Below are 22,792 nucleotides of genomic sequence, written 5' to 3' on the forward strand. Positions count from 1 at the left end.
GGTGGCGCATTTACGTCGTAGATGTCTATGGGCCCCGGTAACCACTTCACAACAGGTGGGCTGTGAGCTCGTCCACCCATCTAAGCAATAAAAATATATATATTAAAATTCAAAATACATATACTTAATATTATATCTACTTCTATTATAAAATAACGTGAATGTCTCTATTTGTTTACTACTTGTTACACTATGAATTACTCTAGAATTTATCGCAAATGAACATTCTCAGAAAACAGCATTCATTCTTATTAATTCAATTATAGAAGACAAAACTACTTTGGATTAAGTGAAAGAAAATCATAATATTTAATGTTTACGCTGGAATAAATAAAGCACTTCCTAGATATTTTAGTTTGTGTACACGCATTTCTGTTGAATCCGTTTCGAAAGCGAAAAAAAAATATGTATATTTGTAGAATAATTTTATTAATAGGGAACACGATTTGTTCCCGGAGACATGAATTAAAACGTTCGTGGATACAGTGGGCGTTAGTTAGTGCGTGACGTTGTTCGAATGGTTCTTCGGATCAAACATGAACGCTGGGTGCGCCACTCGACGCGTCGTGTCGGTTGGGGCAGCCAGCTCGTGACGTCACTTACATATCAATACGTACTGTCACACTACAGGGCTAACGTACGTACGTGTCTTTTTAGAAATAGTTTGTGACTTACATTTGAATTCAAAGAATTTATAAACAATCACGGTACCAAGTTGATCGATTTCCACAGGCTTATATGGGTCTTCAGATTAGATTCATCATCAATTCTCCGGTTTTTCAGTATTATAAAAGAATGAAATTGCGGTTTTCACTTAGTGAAATACATCACGTGAATGTGAAGTGCGTAAGAAAAAGCGCAATTTAATACATTTCAAACTAAAATTAATAAGTAGTCTACGGGTCGACCGCTTTTAATTGCTGCTTTACGCCGGTGAACTCTTGACTCCATCAATTTTTGACATGTCGCACGAGAAAAACAGTCCCATTCTTCTACGTAGTCATACAGCTCTGTTAAATAGCCATGTCGATTTGAAACCCTTTTGTTAGACTTCGCACTAAAGATGCTCTATTGCTATGTATATATTATTATGCAGTAAGGAAAAGTTTTGCGTTACTGAGAGAAATACAAAAAAATGCATACAAATATATTCGATAGCCTGAGAAAAAAATTAATTTAAATAAGCTCTCATAATTACAAGACCACCAATGCCTTTGATACGTTTTTATTGTGTAATACAGTGTTTGTTCTTAATTTAATCATTAAATATCCCTAAATTGAGTTCCAAATCCTTTGAATTCCTTAGAAGTCACATATTTATATCTTGTTTTACTTATGTTTTTATGATATACAGTTTTATGTTTTTCCTGTACAAAAGAAGCATATTTAACACGCGCTGTAATGCTTTAGGAAATATCACTGTATCAGAATAACTGCACTTTTCATTGGGCATTCACTACCCATCTACCATGGCAATCTAAGTTAGTAATCTAGTAAGCTTATCTAGTAAACTAATCTGATGTTTTCCGTAATTGAGATAAGTATTTATGGTTAAAATTGAAAGTAAACAATAAAATTATGAATACATTTTTTGTTGTTTAATTCTAGGCACTGCGGCGCCGTGTAACCATAAGATGTCCTAACTCAAAAACATTGAGTTGAAAAACAAACCATAGCTGAAAGCTTCTTGGAAATTTTATTAGTCAGCTCTCCAACATTCAGCATATAAAAATATTGTTTTCTAATATTTACTGGTACGAGTATTATGGATTACTGACATGTCCTCTATTTTCTTTATTTCTGATCTACGAGTAATACCATGAACCAACAAGTATCTCCAGATTATAATGTTATATTTTTTCTTTTGTCTTATGTTCAAGGCGCGATTACCAAAACGAAGCCAGGAATGCAATTCTTTTTACCAACGATTTACTTCTCAAACAGTCTCTTTGTTCAATTCGATTCGTTTGAAGTATTTACGCTCGATTTAATTCCAAAGATGCTCGGATTTAAATCGTATGTTCCTTTAACAGAAGCGTATTCTGTTGGCAAACCTTCGAAACAATTCTGTCTCAGTAAGATGGGCTTCTCATAATCACGTAGAAATAATGATATTATTGTTATTAAATAATATTTAAAAAATTCGACATTAAATAACATCTGAACTCATACAACACGCGAGATGCAAGATATTCTAGGTACATAGTATACGTGATGGCAAAAACGCCGTCAGTCTTGAATAGTTTTATACATATATAACTTGCGAAATATACGGTAGTCAGTAGGACCATACAGGGCCTCCACAACCCTAAAGGTTCCGAGATTGGAATGGCAAATATCTAAGGATACCAACCTCTGACAGCTTATAAAGCATTGCTTTCTAAACAAAGATCATAATGGTCTTAGAAACAACAACAAGAATTTCATTTTAACACGCTAAAGCAAGCAAAATCTTCGAACGTTCATATAAAAGATCAGTTTCAAACACATCGATGTGTACCGTGAATTTTTTTAGTTTCTCGCATGTTTGTCACCAGGCTCTCATGAAGCACTTTTCATACGTTCAAAAAACGACATCAACTTAGTTGATTGAAGACTCAAGAGAGTCCACGTGCTACCCTAAGGCGAGACGAAGCATTGGCTCTATCCCTCCAAACCATAAACTCTCGCAACTCACCTGATTGGCGACTGATCGCAGGTGTTAAAGTAGAAAAAAAAAAAACTTAGTTGATTAAGATCCCTAATGGGTTAGAAGAGAATGACACGGCTAACGGTATACTCATTATTAGTGCTACGAGGGCTGCACTAAAAGTATCGGGAATGGAATATTTCCACTGTTCCTGTCATATTAAAATCTTTTTAATTGAAAACTCCTTGGTTTTAAAAATCGAATACCATTTATTTATTTTAAAAAAGATTCTCGGTCTTGTCACGAGGTTTTGTCAAACTTGTTTAGTCGTTGAGAAAATGGAATTGACTCGAGAAAATTCAAGAGCGATGATTTATTATGACTTTCGAAGTGGTTTAACACAAAAACAGTGTGTTGACCGGATGATTTCTGCATTTGGTGATGAAGCCCCATCCAAAACCACAATTTATCGCTGGTTTGCTGAGTTTCAACGTGGACGTGTCAAGCTCAGTGATGATCCCCGTCAAGGTCGTCCAAAAACTGCAGTCACCCAAGAAAACGTTGATGCTGTGCGTAAGCTGATTGAGGAAGATCGACATGTGACATACCGCGAAATTCAGGCAACTTTAGACATTGGCATGAGTCAAATACAAATAATCTTGCATGAACAATTAGGTGTAAAAAAGTTGTTTTCCCGATGGATACCGCATTCGCTCTGTGAAGAGCAAAAAGCGGCTCGCGTTACTTGGTGCGTCAGAACTCTCGAAAGATTCCACGCAGGATCCTCAAATGCTGTATACAACATTGTATCAGGTGGCGAATCCTGGATATACGCGTACGAACCCGAAACAAAAAACCAGTCACGAGTTTGGGTGTTCGAAAATGAGTTAAAGCCAACAAAAATTGTTCGTTTACGGAGTGTTGCAAAAAAATTGTGGCCACGTATGTCTCCAAAACCGGCCATGTTACGACTATTCCTCTTGAGGGACAAAGAACGGTTAATGCAGAATGGTATGCTAGCATTCGTTTGCCACAGGTCATTTCTGAACTCCGTAAAGAGAACTGCAACCGCCGCATCATCCTCCATCACGACAATGCGAGTTCTCACACCGCGCACAGAACAAAAGAGTTTTTAGAGCAAGAAAACATAGAATTATTAGACCATCCGCCGTACAGCCCCGACCTAAGCCCTAATGATTTCTATACTTTCCCTAAAATAAAGAATAAATTGCGTGGACAGAGATTTTCATCACCTGAAGAAGCTGTGGACGCCTACAAAACGGCCATTTTGGAGACCCCAACTTCCGAATGGAATGGTTGCTTCAATGATTGGTTCCATCGTATGGAAAAATGTGTCAAATTTCGCGGAGAATACTTCGAAAAGCAATAAATACATTTTTATAATATATAAAAATACATTTTTATAATATATATAATATATAAAATATATATATAATATTTTAATAATAATAAATACAATATCCATTAAGATTTACTTATGTAACAGGTGAAGTGTTTTTAGTTTTTGCTTTTAAACAAATAGTAATACAACTAAAAAAAAATTCTTACAGATCACATTGTGGCGGTATAGAATCTGGAGTTTTTAATTCAACTTGAAAAGGTGCGTCTTGGAAAGGTTCCTCATCCTCTGTGGTAACTGGTATCCGCGTGGGGCCCATTTTATTTTCACTAGCAATCACGCACTAATCCAATATGAATTCCACAATCTCACGACACACTGATACCATTCACCAGCACTATTTGACATTGCCGCGCAAATAGCTAATTGGTTTCACAGAATTTCGAGATTAATAGTCGTTCACTAGCAGCAGTTCGTGATATTTCGAAAACATTAAAACAGTAATGTTAGCTAGCGATAGTCGCGAAAACAAAGACAGGCGGCAAGCACGTTATGCGTTTCACGTTAGATTGAAAAGCAGTCTTGAGGAATGTGAGGCCGAAAATAGCAAGGAGCGTCGCGCGGCCACAAGGGCGACCCTCGCGGTACGTCGTGTTCTCTGTACACGCACCTTTATTTACATTCATCATTACATGAAATACATTCGGGCATCATACAGTTTATTGCATAAAAGGTTTCGCGTAAATAAACAAAGGCAAATTTATGTTCAGGGCGGAATCTCGTTTGTTGTTTATCAAACTACACACGGGTAAACAATTTGGTGCGGTATACAACTGCACGTACATATTTGACGTTTTACACAAATGAACGTTGCACCATTTCGATTTCGTCAGATCAACGGCCTTGCAGCTTTTATGAAAAAAATCACACACGGATCACGCGCTCGTGAAACTTAAACAAGTTAAATAAATGGTCATGTATTTATTAAAGGAACTAAAACGTGTATTTTTTTTTCTTATATCATAAAATGTTGAACCCAAGCGGTAGATAATAATCGATACATGAACCAATCTATACCTTGGCCACCAACATTTTCATTGCAATGCAAATTAACTGAAATATTGATGGAGTTTTCTCAACGGCCGATTATAGCCTCACCGAACGATTATAATTTATATAGATAATTAGTTTCGGCACAAAAATAATATGTTTATAATTTATAAAGATAATTAGTTTCGGCACAAAAATAATATGTATCTCAGTCATGGACCTTAAATTCGTTCAACGAAATTTTCGTGCTACGTTTTAATGAACATGAACCAACAATAGGGTTACCAACTTTTATTTATTTTATTTATTCAACTTCATGTACAAAGGTACAATGGCGGACTTAATGCTTGAGGCATTCTTTACCAGTATCTTACTTTTAGTAAGATACTTTGAGCTTTTTAACTATACATTTATAAAAAGTATGGCAAATGATTACTGTAATTGTTTGTGACCCTATTTCTCATCCTACCACTGAGCTTTTATTAAAGTTAATCTCTTTCTGTAAATGCAAAAAAGTAACTATACACATACTTTAAAATTTTTATTTTTAATATTTGGCTTCAAATTTTTGAGTGACCGAAAATGAACATTAATTTGCTTGCTTTATTTCATATGAATAGTAAACAGCTTAAATGAATGAAACATAATAACGGCCCTAACTGACACGTGGAAGGATACTATCTAGAAGGTCACTCACTGTTCATTAACGGGTTTGTAGTAGTGTTTGTAACAAAAAGCGTCGATGTAGAGTAGGGAATTCTCACGAACGCACAATAGTGACGGTATACTTTATAAGAAAAGCTTTAATGTTTATTCATAACACTATTAGAAATATTCACGGCTAATATTATATTGAATTTGAAAAAAAAACAATAATTTGAAATGTAACATTTAATTTGGTCATCGTGAATTATATGAAATATTTATACAAATCAATATGCCTAACATAGTAGCTGTAATAAACGTTCTCGTTGGAATTTAATGAAGGCAAATGTACAACGTCAACGATAAGAGGTAGCCAAACCATCAATCAGATATCAAACTCGCGGAATATCGCAGTTTCAACTACAACATTCCATCGTTCAAATAAAGATACCGTCGCACACAGATTAAAGGATGCTCGTCTCCTATTTAAATAGAGAAATAAAAAGTTTCAATGAAAATCTTCAACAATTTTTTTTTTTAATTGCCCTTGTAGGCAGACGAGCATACGGCCCACCTGGTGGTGAGTGGTTACCGTCGCCCATGGACTTTAGTAATCCTCCTGGCTGAGCCTTTGCTCGCCCACCTGTCCTGGTGAAGCTGGAAAGGCCTCCGGGCCACCAGTAATCTTTCAATCATAAAAAAAAAACTTTAGCAATGCCAGGGGCAGAGCCAAGCCGCTGCCTACCTGACCTGCCTATTTTATACGGATAGAACTATGTTATGCGTGAGCATCGATTTCCTCCTTCGAAATACATATACATACCGAACATATAGGGAATATACAATGTACAGAGACATGTTAATGAGACGTTATTGACATTAAAATTTATTTTGGCAACGTTCTTAGTTACTTTGCTAGACTTAATGAGCGCGCGTCGGATGTTTTGTACAAGTTTACGTTTAATACACGTTTTTGTGTTGAAAAACCGATGTTCACACTTATATGACAGCTACCGGTGACGTTGATCTATTCTAAAATAGCAGTCATTAACCAGAACAATTTTGCTTTAGTTCCGTCTCGAAACGAAAAAACTCATTAAAACCAAGTGTATGTGGTCAATACGCAGCAAAAATTAGATTTAAGTAATATTCTGAAAAATAATAATAATTTAAGCTTAATAAACGCACTAGTGGAATTGTAGTAAATTATCTCTACGTTGCAGACATTAATCTATTCTTTTTTTTTTTATTGCCCTTGTAAGCAGACGAGCATACCTGATGGTGAGTGGTTACCGTCGCCCATGAACTTCAGCAATGCCAGGGGCAGAGCCAAGCCGCTACCTACCGCTTAATACTCTCCACAAGCCTCGTTTGAAGAAGGACATGTCATAGCGCTCGGGAAACAACGTTTTCTACGTAGTCTTCTATTATTATAGTAATTTAAGTTACTTTTTATTAACAGTTAAACACAAATGCTCATTTACACAGCACCATATTGTCGTTTGTTAGCTATTTAAATAGCCGACGAATAGCCGTTTAATAGAAAACGACGACCGTTCCTTTTTTTTATTAATAAAAAAAAGGAATGGCCGTCGTTTTCCTTAAATTTATGTATCAATATATAATAAATCATTTTATTAAGGCATTTCATTATACTCGTCTTTAAATGTAAAATGTATAAAAAAATAATTAAATCAACTAACAGAATTCTGAGTTGTCCACGCAAAGCGAATATTGGTGTACGTAGATAACATTTGTATCGCGCTCTTGAATGTTGGCGTCATTGTACAAAAACTCCCACGATCGCGTGAAAAAAATACTATGTTTATAGCTGTAAAGCTTCGTCTAAGTTTTTTGTTTTCACTGGTTGACTTTTTTAAAGCTTAGATTTTTAGGAGCCAATGTTTCGATTTTTCAGTCAACACAAGGATAATATGTAAGGTATTAAGTAAGGTAAAGTATTATGCAAAAAATACTTTCTAAATTGAATTATATCTTGATAAGCACTAACTACTAGTGTATTATGTTTACGCCAAGGATATTATTATTATGATAGCGCTATGTAAACTAATGTAACTTTCAGGTATGGCGTTCTGACCGTATACCTACTATAATTTCAAGAAAACATGACAAAAAATTGTGCTTGAATCAAAAAAGTATTAGAAAATTTTACGTGTTTATTTGAAGTACACTGACTTGTACTTCTGATTTGAAAGCCGAATGTTTTTAGAATGCTGAAAATGTGAAACGGTAAGAACGCAATCCTAGGTGTTACAAGAAAAGCATAAATTATCAATAGTTGCTGTAGACTTAGGCTTACGAAGCCTAGTGGCAACGTTATGAGGGCGCCGAAATTGAAAATGTTCCTAATTTTAAAAGGTACTTAAACCAAAATATTTCGAAATAAATTAAGTTTTTCGTCAATCGTCAGACTGATGATTACTTTTATTTCTCTCACTGCAAGAAACTGTTAAAAATATCTATATAATGATATAGAGGGATTCGATAAGCTCATGAATTAATTTGATATAATTGTATTAATAGTCCACACCACTGAGGCTCAGTCATATTTTTAACAGTTGGGAGAGGCCTATGTCCAACAGTGGATGACGACGACTGTGGGCTGTTGATAATGATGATAATGATGAATTATTAATGGCATGTTTTCTATTTTTTACATAAACATATTTTAGCTTTGCTGTCTTTTCTTAAAAACATTGTTATCAAAAAGCGGCATATTAGCACGCACCTAGGGTACCATCACTATGAAAACCACTGGAAATTATTGGGTGCTTTTTTTTCTCCCTACCTATTCTCTGGAAGCTTAGGGGGCTATTCCAGCTACGCTATTGCGTGCTCTATTTAGACCATTAACATTTTGAATGGGTACTTTTGCCATTGCCAATAATTCAATTAAAATTTCTTACTATGCATAGAACAGTCGAAATCCACGCTCTTTAAAATAAAACTTACCTGTATTTGGCTCTGTGTGCTGTGTCGAAGAGTTCGCCTTCGAAGGGAGATGTGACGAGGTAACATGGCGGTGCAGTCGGTTGCAGCAGTGTCGGCAATGCATCGGGCTCCGGTGCCACCTCCACGATGCCGAGCCGTTCACAGGCGGCACGTACCCTTTCGCATTCCAAGCATGAACCATTCACATACACTACCGGATTCGACGAGCCTGCCGACCAATTCAGAAGTTAGCGGATACCACTGCCCGTTATGGATCATAGATTTCTTTTATGGAAATGAAAAATAGGATAATAGCAGTAACAATTAGGTATGTTAAGGAAGTTTTTTTTTGCATTATACTTCGAATTACAATCTGATATTTTTTTATAGTCTTGTATGGATTTTCAAACATTTTCGATTTATTTGACCAAGAAGCAAAAGCCAAGTGAGTATTTTTACAAAGTGCATGTTTTTTGGAACAAGTTAATTCATAATTGATTTTGCATCAGGAAATTCATGAGCTATAAACACGATTTATCTGATTAAATCCCCTTGAAAAGAAACAGATGTTGACAGCCAGCGCTTCCTTTGATCCTTCGAATATTCGCCAGATTTGCAAATCGAGTTACAATATGTGTAAGCCTGGGTCATTGACTTATGTTTAGATTTATTGAACCTAATTATTTGTATTTCTTTAATTGGAACGACAAGACCTTTTCGTTGCCCTTGAAGAAGAGCAGACTAGTATATGGGTCATCTGATAGTTAGTAGTATCCGTCGCGCATGGACATCAGTAATGGCAAAGGGACATCATTTTAAACCGCGTTTGAATGACAGCTCATAGCACTCTGAAAACACCGGGCAATGAAGTTAATTCCAAAGCTCAGGGCCTATCCGGTGCTAATATGAGGTTGATGAGCCACGGTTACCATTCACTATTAGGTGGGCTGTTAGCTCATTCGGCTTTTGTGGCAATAAAAAAACAAAATATTAATACCACCGATCTACTTGACATGAGATCAAACTATTAATTAGTATTAGGACTTTAACACTCTTTAACCGGAAACGCATTGTAGCAAGAATGTAGTACAGAACAGTACCACAGTAGCACCAGCCTGTGCGTATTCAAAATGCAACAACAGCTCACGATAAAAAATTAGAAGGCGAATTATGTAGAAGCAATGTACCAAATTCTAAAATCCCGCGCTTAAATGCTGTATTGTAGTACAATTTGCTATGGCTACTACACAGGTGCAGAATCCATTTAAATTTGGTAATACTAAATAAATTACTACATTTAACAAAAAAATTACAAAAAAAAAACGTACAACACAATTTGAGGCTTTCTTTGTGGCACGCAAATGTTTTATCGATTGTCTCATTGCCGCGAATTTATTTTATTGTGAATGTGTATAAATTCGCATCCTAATTTTATTCGACTTTCTGTACTTTTCCAGTAAACAAACATATTTGAGACGTGTTTTATGAAAAGTAAAGCATACGAATTTGTATTTACCTGCTGTACTACAATTGGTACCAGATTTTCATGCGTTACGTATATAGTAAACATGTAATTAGATTTTTCATAGCCACTATTCACAGTTCGAAAGAAAATTTGAAAACATCATTTAAATATCTTGTTATTGCACTACTTAGCCTCACACTTTAAAAATAAAATCAATTTATATGTACAAAGCAACCAAATCCATGCGTTTACATTTCTCACAAAATGAAAAAGCCCCGCTCTTACATGAAAGCGACACAAAACAGTCTTAACGTGAGTTTCGGTTGAAAATTATCATAAAAACTTTGAACACAAATAATAAATGTTTACATGAAATCGTATTTATTATTGTTTTTTTTATAACTAAGGTATGTGATTCTACTAGTTGCGTATACTCGTAAAGTGGAAAGTCTTGATTGTATGACGGATGTAACACCTTCTAAACTCTGAATGCCTCCGAGTAAAACTACGCAGACCTAGCCGTGCCGCTTAAGAATAAAATAGATAGGTAGGTAGTCAAAATAATAAAAGCGCGTCTTTTGGTACGAGTACACCGGGCGTCTTATCGTTTAGGCCATGACGACTTCGATCGAGTTTAAATAGTATAAGTGTAAAATTTCTTATATCATATATTGGTTTGTTTAGCAATATTAGCATAAGGTTAACTTAACTACTTTAGTATTTACTTCGGTTTTCGCGATTTGTAGATATAATAGAACTATTTGTTACATTAAGGTACTATTAATTCGTTCTGTGTGAACTCAAATATAAAATCTAGAAATATTTGTAAGTAGTGAAAAATAGAGGATAGTTAGCACAATATTCAAATGTCGACGAATAACACCTTAGAAGTCCGTACTAGGAATACTGTAAAGTATTCGATACGTCGGAACTGATATAAAAAGCCTGAGCTTAAACAGTGAAAATAGTTTACCCTAAAAGTCTATGGTCGTAATCAGGTAGATCTAAGCAGCGAATCGTAATGAAAATGTTAGTTTTCTTAAAAAAAAACAATTTCTCAAGTTTCGATCTTTTAAAAACGATTCAAAATAATATGCCAAAAAGTTTGATCTGAAAAATAAGGCATCACACAATGGGCTGCTGCACGTTTTTCAATTACTTAGATTTATATTATTTACATACATTTCGTCGTAAAAGCTGTAATATTTTCATTTAAATAAAAGTCAATTGTCATGTTCATAACGGTGCCTCATTTGAAAACAACTCGACCGATTAGGCTGATTTATTTTTCATTGTGTTCGTAATTTTCAAGACAAATTTTGTCTGTTTTTTTTTTGGAAAATCCAAACGCTTTTTTATACAATGAACAATAGTCACAAATTAGTTATGCCTTTTTATATTTAATATGTTTATCTAAAACTATTTAACTCTTCCTTCCAACCTTCAAAAACTTTGGCGTAGGCCTAACATTGTCCATGGGACCGAAACACGTGAGTCTTAGGTGAGAAAAAATAGTAATCGATATAAGTAAACATATCACAGTTAACAGTAGATGAATAGATGTCGGTCGAAGTAGGCCAGAATCATGAACCGGCAGATGACATCATATATGTATGTATGTAATATATTTATTCATAAAAAGTTACACTTAGATTCAAAACATGCCCCGCAAAACTGCTTACGCAGTTTGACTGCAGGTAACTCGCTTTATACAAACATAGCGTATAAACCATTCAACTAGCTTATACTATAATAACACAATTAATTTACGTAAATGGTTACAACGTATTTAACAAATGTTTTTTTAATAAGCTTTTAAATTTAGCAAGTATAGGCTCACGTCTTATGTCCTCGGGTAAACTATTGAGTAAGTATGGAACACGTTTTTTTAACGTTCTATCTCCATAGTAATTTTGTACCATGGGTATTTCAAATTTTCCTTTGGACATTGACCTTGTGCCAGTTTTATGTTGCACCAAGTTAGTTAAACGATCCTGTTTACTATGATTGTTTACAAGTAGAGGATATTTATGTTTCAGGCTAGCCGGTAAAATTTTACATATTTTATATAGTTTAGAGTAATCTCCTTTACATTGATTCATTGTCTTTTTATTTACGAGTAATTTTAAAAATCTTGTTTGCAATGATTCTATTTTATCTATGTATGTTTTAAATGTTAATCCATAGCAATCAAGAGCGTAACTTATTATGGAATCCACTAGTGCAAAATATAAACATTTTGGTATTGGAACTTTAATACTTAAATAATAAAACTTTTCTAGTAATATTCTTAATTTTCCACATACGTATTATATGTGGGAATCCCAGGAAAAAGAGGTATCTACCTAGTCAGGTCATAAATTCTGTCACATGTTTAATGTAAAATAATTGAAACAAGTTTATTCATTATGTAACCATTCATATACCAAAATGAACTTAACAAACATAGATTCTTATGACACTAAAGTTTATTCAAAATGACCTCCGTGATTTTGAATACAGGCCTTCAATCTGCGCGACCAGTCGTCTATCGCAGCACGAACGAGGTCCATGTCAATATCGGCGGCTGCCTTAATCAAGGATGTCTTGAGTGACTCCAAATTGGGATAAGGCTTTGAGCACGCCTTTTCCTCCAAGTGTTGCCATATCTTGTAATCTAACGGATTCAAATCTGGACTGGAGGAGGGCCAGTCTTCGTACCGGATGAAGTCGATTTCACGCGCCGCCAGCCAGTCTTGTGTGCTCTTCGCTCTATGAGCTGGCGCCGAATCTTGTTGGAATACCCAGTGCCTGTTATTGAACATGGTATGAGAAACAAGTTCCACAAGGTTCGTCAGGACTGTATTTTGATACACAACTGCATTCGTTTTTACACCTTTCTCACAAAAATGTACCTCTGTTAAGCCCCAATAAGAAACTCCCAACCATACCATGAGCGAGGATGGAAAATGACCTCGTTGGACACGCGGAATACGGTTGCTCGCTTCTTCACTACTGTGTGCGTACATCTTATCATTTTGTTTGTTGTAGCTCTCTTCTACGGTAAAAATTTTTTCATTCGAAAATAGAATTTCCCGATATTTTTTTCCCGCGTACCGCTTCAACAAAGCGCGGCATCTCTTCAGTCTCAGGTCCATTAGACGAGCATTCAAACGATGTCCTGTTTTTCTTCGATATGCCCGAAGCCTATATTTAACACCCTTTTCACCGTGGTTCTGCTTAACCCCATCTGAAGGGCCAACAGTTTCTGTTTACGTTTGGGATTTCTTTGAATTCGCGCCTTCACAGCTTTTATCATCCTGGAGTCCTAACAGACCGACAGCGACCACTTCTTGACCTGTCATCTACACTAGAGTCTTCATTGTATCGTTTGATGGTACGATAAACGAATCTATTGGTTATATTAAAATTTTTCAGTATGTTAAAAATTTGAATTGGCGCGTAACCGCAATGATGCAACGCAATAACTGCAACACGGTCTTCTTTAAGCGTCCACTCCATATTTAAAAATGAGTAAAAATTCTAAAAGTATACATTTTTATTTTCATGAACAATTCGAAATTCGAATTCATTAAACTTTTTTGTGGCCAGCATTCTAAAAGAAAAGTTTTTACTGTGTGACAATACTTATGACCTGACTAGTTATTTTTACTCCTAGGTATGTTACACAATTAACTTTTTCGATAGGATTACACGTGCAGTTAATTTTCTTATTGTGGAAGCAATCAAAGCTGTGGGCAATCAGAGGAGACGGATTATCAATAGAACGTAAATACGGGGAGTGAATAATTATCATCTTTGTTTTGTCAGCGTTTAATATAATGCCGTTATCATGTGACCATTTAACTACCGCATCCACATCCTCTTGAACTCGGCGACACATTTCCGCGAGGTCGGTACTAGCGCTCAGAGTACAAAGGTCATCGGCAAACATGTGGGCGGAGCAGTGACGTAATACTCCACAGAGGCTATTTACGTGCATCAGGTAACACACGGGCCCACATCCTGAGCCCTGGGGAACTCCGCAGTTTACTTGTTTCTCCTCGCTGAACGCATCGCCGACTTTCACACGGTAAGAGCGCGCCCTGAGATAGTCGCTGAACCAAGGGTTCAGCAGCTGCCCCAGGCCACACTCCTCCATTGCATTTAAGAGGGTTTCAGTCTGTAGGGTATCAAAAGCCTTCCTAAAATCATAAAAAATAGCTACAATAATTTTTTTTTTTTCCAAATGTGCATTAATTTCGTCCGTAAAATTTGATAATAAGGTGTTGGTACTTTTATTTTTCTGGAAGCCATGTTGACATTCCGTTAAGATATTATTTTTTTGTAAAAAAGTTCCTATTTGATTGATAACACATTTTTCCATAATTTTATCAATACTTGATAGTATAGCTATTGGTCTATAATTCGAAAATACTTTACGATCACCTCTCTTATGGACCGGACGAATGATTGCTTCCTTTAATTTTTGTGGAAATTTGTGGCATTTTACAGATAGATTTATCAGCTTAGATAAAACAGGGCTAATCTTATCAACAATTATTTTCAAATCAGACATGCGTATAAGATCACTTCCCGGTGATTTATTTTTATTCATTTTATCAATTATTAGTTTTATGTCCTTGCCATTAACCGGTTGCCATCTCATACACACATTAGACAATTTAACATAAGTCTTCCTTTCCAGCCATTTTTCATCACAGGAGTGCTTTATTTGATCAATTTCCTTTGAGAATGTATCAGCAAATTCATTACAGACTGCCTGCGTGCCGTCCTGTTTAGTTATGTTACTTAAGATTAAATTATCCAAAGACTGCTTATTTTTACCCAATAACTCATTAATTTTATCCCAAACTTTTTAAATATTATTATTACAATCTAAAATTGTTTTTTTATCATGTTCTACGTTACATTTAAAAATTACCTTTTGACATTTATTTCTGTATCTAGTATAAGTTAGTCTTTTTACCATATTCTTTGGATCGCTACACCATATTTTGAATAATCTACTACTAACTCTAAATGAACATAGAACTAAGCATGTGTCATTAGTTTTAAAAATTAAACAACAACAATAATATCAAATCCAAACTGAATATCCTTGAAATGCCAAAATCTACACTCATAATCTTACAAAAAGGCGTATTACTAAACACATTTCGTTTTACTCATCGTGCATCCATTCTAAACCAACTCCTAAAAAGGGAGATAAAAGAAAATATTTAATGATAGCCATAATGTAAAGTTTGTCGTGTTATTGTTATTTGAAAGTAATAAAAAATATTAAATCACCTTCGACTCATTGTGGCGTGACACTATTCGAATTTTTATTGCCGATTGAAAGATATGAAATAATCTTACATTATGTTCTGAGATATGCCAAACACTCGGAGCTACGTGATATAAAAAAAATGTGTGAATAAATGAGTAAGCGTATTTTTTTTAAATGAAATTATTTTATTTTTTATTTTATTTTATTTTATTAGGAAGACAAACAGTGAACTTAAACTATATAAACTCTAACCTTACAACTAAACACCATTTAAATGTCTCCGCATTTAAATAACTACAAACGATTGGGGCGTCGCATCGCCTAGAATTAAATAATTAAAGTAAAACGTAAAACAAAAACAAAAATAAAACAGTTTGAGAAAATAAAAAAACAGAAAAACGTAGTAAATAGAAAATAATTAATTAAATATTTGCATTCAACCATCGACTGACTAATGTTCTCCTAATACTACTCCTAATACTCCTAATAGTTGAAAATGTCCAGTTCAGGGAAGTCAGCTAGAGCATTGAAACTGTTAGCAGCTCTTAGCTCTTGAAGTCGTCGTGGCCTAACGGATAAGACGTCCGGTGCATTCGTGTTGAGCGATGCATCGGTGTTCGAATCCCGCAGGCGGGTACCAATTTTTCTAATGAAATACGTACTCAACAAATGTTCACGATTGATTTCCACGGTGAAGGAATAACATCGTGTAATAAAAATGAAACCCGCAAAATTATAATTTGCGTAATTACTGGTGGTAGGACCTCTTGTGAGTCCGCACGGGTAGGTACCACCGCCCTGCCTATTTCTGCCGTGAAGCAGTAATGCGTTTCGGTTTGAAGGGTGGGGCAGCCGTTGTAACTATAATTGAGACCTTAGAACTAATATCTCAAGGTGGGTGGCGCATTTACGTTGTAGATGTCTATGGGCTCCAGTAACCACTTAACACCAGGTGGGCTGTGAGCTCGTCCACTCATGTAAGCAATAAAAAAAAAAAAAAAAAAAATCTTATAAAGAATGCATTACGTCTGTAATTTGTACCACCACGAGGTACTCCGAGACGAGATGATTGACGGCTCTCGCGCATTATGGATCTCGGGGGCACCCTTAAACATAACAACGATAGAAGATAAGACGAGTCCACCTCAGACTGAGCTATTTTGCTATAAAGAACAATATCAGCTATCCTACGTCTTTCCTCCAGTGGAAGTATGTGATGCCTTCTACATCTCGTCTCGTAGTCGGGATCATACACTTTAGTTTTAAATTGAAGAAACCTCATGAATTTGGTCTGTATGGTCTCCAATCTATTTATATAAATTTTATATCGCGGATTCCATACCTGCGAACAATACTCTAGGATACTGCGCACATATGCACAGTACAGCACCTTAAAAATTTTAGCACTAGTAAATTGCGCACCAAGCCGCTTGATAAAACCTAATGATATATAGGCTGTTTTCACTATATTGTCTATATGCTTCTCATAAGACAGTTTCCTATCATGTGTTACCCCCAAATCGCAAAATTCATCTACATTTGCCAGATTGGTTCCTATAAGCTGATATGTGAACTTAACAGGTGTAGTCTTATGTGTGAAGGTCATGGCAAAACACTTCGAAACGTTGAGGTCTAATTTATTAAGATGACAATATTCCTCGAGCCTTAAAAGATCCTCCTGTATCATCTGACAATCATTGGAAGAGTTAACTTTTCTATAAACTTTCATGTCATCCGCATACAAGAGGAAGTCCGAAGACCGAAAACATGTACCTATATCATTTATAAAGATATTAAACATCAACGGGCCGAGCAGAGACCCTTGAGGAACACCAGAAGGGATCCCTCCCCAGGAAGAAGCATGTCCGTTGACCACAACCTTTTGTGATCTATTTTCAACATAAGAAGAAAACCACCTGAAGAGACTGCCATGAATTCCAGCATTAAAGAGCTTTTGTAGCAGAATCGTGTGATCGATGCGGTCGAATGCCTTACTGAAATCAGTAAAGACAGCATCAACTTGACCACCAGAATCCATATTACGTGTGAGATATTCCGTGAAGGTAACTAAGTTAGTGGTAGTCGATCTATTCTTCAAGAAACCATGTTGTTGCGCTATGAAGGTAGGTTTTAAAAAAGCGTACAACTGTGAATACACAACTCGTTCAAACAGTTTAGCAAATAAGCACAATTTTGATATAGGCCTATAATTTTTTATATTTTCTTTATTGCCTTTTTTGTGAACCGGTGTTATGAACGCAGATTTCCAGATCACAGGTACGATTCCTTCATGAATTAACCTACGGTAAAGTATGACCAAAGGTGCAAGCAAGTTCTCAGAACACCTAACTATGAATAGGGGTGGAATCCAATCAGGACCTGCTGCTTTTGACAGATCTAAAGCCTTTAGCAGTTTCAAAATCTCAGCCGGATCAATTTCAATACTGGATATGCAGTCAGAGTGTGCAATGTTTGTATTAACACCCAGGAGCTGGTCAGCAGTACTGTGATCAGCCGTCATCTTAGGCAACGACTTGCAGTAAAGGTATCGATCAACGTAATTGTATAAACAAATTTACTGAAAAGGATGAACCGAATTAAAATTTACTTAGTATTTGCATTCAACTAATTAATTAGTCATTTTATAATTTTATACCATTAATCACCACTCAAAAACCAAAGCTAATTAACTACGTTTCTAGTGGGGAAAGTTAGTATGATGACGTTATGAACTTGTTTTTTGTTTTTTTTTTTATAAAATCCCTTGCATTTTATAAAAAAAAAAAACAAAAAACATGCCTAAAGTCACATAGTTGATGGATTGACATTCGATGATTTTTAAGATAATATATTTATAAAAACTTATTTAATTTATAAATATAACAACTAACAGAAGCTACAGCCATACAGACATGTATGTACGCACGCATGCTTGCCTTCGGGCTGGTAAAAAACAAAGTTAGTTTAAAAACAATAACCTGAATTTAATTTTTTTTACTTATATATTTGACTCTGCTTATGAAACTAGTTATCTCAGTTGTATGTTTAAAAACCGCACTAAAACCATTTTAGCATTTAAACAGTGTTTCGTCATAATTTTTTAACAAAATCACAGGATGGCGCGACAGTAAGATCGTTATATTGAAAGCTGCTGTATGCTAATTTGACGATACATGTAGTGCCGCAAGGCGCAATTAGTGTTGAATCAGTGCACTGGCCTTTGTCGGCGCATAAAAACTAAGCGGTGTTCGTGCGTATTACAATATATTGTTTATCGTGTAATCATAAAAATAATACTTCACAGCGTACTTTACTTAATACTATCATAATATCGGTAATACATAATGTATTTATTATATGTTGCAGTTTATCGAGGATATTGGCAGTACCAGCATTATGCTTCTCGTCGGATCTTCCCAATGGGTCACGATTGCGATCCGGTGGTGAATTCTGCGAAGCATTACTCTTGCTAGGCTAGTGTTAGCAAATTCTCTCACGTTGAGCGTAAGTGGAATAACGCCATAGGCAACTTACTAGCAATGGGTAGGGGAAAAAACACATACGTGACATGAAAACAGAATTTTAGTTTTACTGAATTGTCGTAGGTTTTTAGGGGCTCTGGGAATTTACGATCTTGGTGAATGAAACAATGAGGTCATATTGTTATTAGAAAAAATATATTATTACGAAACAAGTCGCTATGGCCTAAAGGATAACACACCTGGTGTACTCGAATCGAGAGATACGACTGCACCGGTGTTAATATACCGCATAAAGGTCGCACCAATCTTCCTAATAAGTACTAGCTTATGTTCAGGTATAACTTCCTCGATTAAGGAATAATATCAAACAAAAAAAAACTAAGAAATGCAACCTGCCCTCCGTGAATCTCTTCGTACAGTAAATTGGAAAATAAGCACTGAAATTCCACAAAACACCACTGTTTTTTTTTCTATTTATTTTAGTAGTACACCAAAGTTTTAGCTATACTTAGAATATCTCTCTGTTAGTTAACATAAGTTTCGTATTCCAATAAAAAAAGCCGCTCTGTATCTTAGTCACAGATATTATTTACAAATAAAACCAATGTGAATTAGAGAGACAGATGGGTGAAGAACGCATTGAAACATTTGAGACCACACCATGCGGACTCACTCCCTCCACCGAGGTAGGACCGTAGTTGTTCTACCAACGCTAGCATGACTGGCACGAATGCCCCAAATCACGCTTTACGCCATCTATAAAAGGAGATTTGTTAGAATGAATCTAAATCTCATCATCTGTAAATACCTACAAAAGATTGGCATGCAAATTAAAACATCATATACTGCAGACTTTAAGGATGTTCTGGAAGTCTATAACAAAGTTTTAAGAACAAAAACATTAGTTAAAATTATGAATGGATTCAAATTGATCGGGCTTAATAAATAACCAATCAGACCTGCGTCATTAAATAATAAATGAACAAGATCTCAAAGTAACAAATCAAATAAAAGCTTGTGATAACCGCCTCGAGTGGAGTGTGACCATTATAGACGACTAAAAAATCGACGAAGGTTTATTAATATGGTGGTTGATGTTGGATCATATTCACTTGAGGTCGTAGGACTGATCTTATGAAGATGAGTGTACGGCGAACTCATTACAAGCAATTACAAGACCTAATTATAATTACTAGTGTTTGCCAAATGATCGAATTTCGACAAAAATGGTTACACTTCAAGATTTTTCTATTGCTATTTTGAGGGAAAAATAACTGATATTACTAAATGAAAAACGGAAAATCAGTTAGTTTTTGTAAAGTTGGAAATAATATTACAATGACAGTAAAGACGCTATACTAAACCGTAAAAGTAGTTTGAACTATGTCTATTAAGACTAGAGAAAACCGAAGCAAATGGTGCTTTTTGTATTTGCCTATATATGTAATAATATATGTAATATTATATACATTACCGCAAAATTATAATTTGCGTAGTTACTGGTGGTAGGACCTCTTGTGAGTTCGCGCGGGTAGGTACCACCGCCCTGTCTATTTCTGCCGTGAAGCAGTGAATGCGTTCCGGTTTGAAGGGTGGGGCAGCCGTTGTAACTATACTGAGATCTTAGAACTTAAATCTCAAGGTGGGTGGCGCATTTTACGTTGTAGATGTCCATGGGCTCCAGTAACCACTTAAGACCAGGTGGGCTGCGAGGTCGTCCACCCACCAAAGCAATAAAAAAAATATATATTACTACACATTCAGACAGTTCAAATTTAAGAAAATTATATTAACAATATTTTGTACGGTGTTGTGGTATAATGAGTAATTATATATTAGTGAAAGTGCTAATTGGTGTTTTCTAGTGTTTTCATTAAGTAAAATGTCGGTCACGAATCCCATTAATGCTACTCATGACGATAACAATAACTTCTCAGACTTTACATTCATATTTTTGTTACTACATACATTCTTATTCTATAAAACGTTCTTCTCCATAAATAGAATTTGTATCTATAGTTATCTAAACCTAAAATTACTTCAATAGACTGGTTGGACTTACTTGTAACAAAAATATTTTAGATCTTCAGTTCCCACATAACAAAAAAACTCATAATATAGGTCTGAAAGTTTTTCGTGACGTTCAAACGAGTATCGAAATAAAAAGGAGGAACATTAAATCTAAAATTGGTGATTTTAAGTCAAGAATATGTATGCGGAGTATTTCGACGCACATACACCTTTTGTTAACAGGTTTACAGTAGAATATATTTTATATACGATAGACCACCAGATGGGTTTGTGTTTTACTTGTACACTTACACATTGCTTATAGAATCATTATTATATCATTATATTTTATAATTGTTCTAATTGTTCTAATATCCTATTACTTGACTACATTGACATCAGTTTGAAATATTATTGTTTAATCTTGACGTTTGAAATTTTTTATTCTTTTCTAATTTAGCGAAACCCGGATACACTGTTCTGACACCGTCGGTGAGTGTATAAAAAAACACTCATAATTTGTTAAGTCTACTCGTGCTTCTTTCTCGTACGTTGATGGCACTATGATAAAAACCTACCTTTAAGTGTTACAAATTTAGAGCAACGTAAATAAAGTTTAATTTCTTCTCTTTAATTTATGATCGGTACTGATCATAAAAATTAGAAAATACTGTTTTTAAAAAGAAAGTTTTCGAATGTTTTTTCATTAATTATTGCGTACTGATCCGTTCTTCCACGCGAAAAATGTGAATGAAAACTTTTGAATTAATGTGTAAATTTGCGTTTTGTTTAACATTATGACTGTCTTGTTAATCGTATTACATGTAAGTTTATCTAAACGCCGAACAAGTTGCAGGAGAGGACTGTTTCTTACTTTATAATAAAGTTTCAATTCAATCCTAGATCACAAACAATAAAACAATCCCATCCTCCGTGCGGTCTATTTGCGCCATAAAGTAATCATTCGCTCCGATTTGGGTGGTGGGATAGCCGATATTTATAATTTTCAATTGTGGCTTCCACGTTATGTTTTACTGTGAGTAGCGCCATTCACGTTGTGGTGACTATGGGCTCCAACCACGTAAAACGAGAAGGATGGCTCGTTCACTCATAAAGAACATCAGTAACAGCTATCTAGCATATCCTTCGTAATAAGATGATACTCTAAAAAACTTGCATACGCCTGGTCATGACATATGCAAGTGTAGTTTCGCTCATGCAGCCCGCACTGAACTGAAACCCCTTCAAGTCATTCAATATCGTTTTTGCAGGATAGCCGTCGGAGCACCGTGGTTCGTGAGGAGCATAGATCTCAACGACGATCTGGAGATGGACTCCATAAGTAAATATTTTTAGTCGGCATCAGTGGGCCACTTTGAGAAGGCGGCACGACACGAAAACAATCTTGCCGTGGCCGCCGGTACTACCGCCGGAACTACATGGGGACATACATACAACTGCGGATCGAATAGTAAACAGTCGACGTCGCCCTAAGCACGTCATTTTGGATCCTCCCGATCCACAAACGGTGCTTTTAGGTACCTCAAACATCGGTCTCCGTTCTGGACGAGTAAAACCCATAAACACAACCCACTGAGTTTCTCGCCGGATCTTCCCAGGGGGCGCATTTCCGATCCGGTGGTAGATTCTCCGGAGCACTACTCTTGCTAGGGCTAGTGTTAGCCCAAAGAAAAAAAAACAAGGTCAGCTCGATATTGAAGCTAAAACGTAAATTCTTCTTTACACAATTAAAAGATCGGGATCGATTGTCACTTTGAAACAGTCACATTTGTGCTCGAATGAGATTCTCGCTTGTATACAGTCGGCATGTACATTCAAAATGTAGATGGTTTTTAAAGCACTTGACATTAGATTTTTTTAACTTGACTTGACTTGGCTGATAGGACATTAATATTTACTATATCTG

The 22,792-nt window shown here is 35.6% G+C and overlaps 2 protein-coding genes across 7 annotated transcripts in view; one reads left to right on the top strand and one right to left on the bottom strand.

The window, feature by feature from the left end:
• The window catches only part of LOC101743353 (TAR DNA-binding protein 43), a 490,523-nt gene that overhangs the window by 241,035 nt on the left and 226,696 nt on the right, over nucleotides 1–22,792 (top strand). The gene's annotated exons all lie outside the window — the stretch shown is intronic.
• Nucleotides 1–22,792, bottom strand: part of LOC101738201 (protein ECT2) — a 42,146-nt gene that overhangs the window by 16,462 nt on the left and 2,892 nt on the right. For 4 of the 6 annotated variants that reach the window (XM_038016163.2, XM_038016169.2, XM_038016166.2 and 1 more), the window contains exon 2: nucleotides 8,658–8,865. The exons of 1 other annotated variant lie outside the window; for it this stretch is intronic. In XM_038016163.2, coding sequence (XP_037872091.1) covers nucleotides 8,658–8,865 — 208 coding nt within the window. Of the gene's footprint in view, nucleotides 1–4,198; nucleotides 4,578–8,657; nucleotides 8,866–22,792 lie in introns of those variants that run through there. One more of the 6 variants, XM_038016167.2, reaches the window with a different exon arrangement.

The sequence above is a fragment of the Bombyx mori genome, chromosome 15, assembly GCF_030269925.1.
Source record: "Bombyx mori chromosome 15, ASM3026992v2".
Classification (NCBI taxonomy): Eukaryota; Metazoa; Arthropoda; class Insecta; order Lepidoptera; family Bombycidae; genus Bombyx; species Bombyx mori.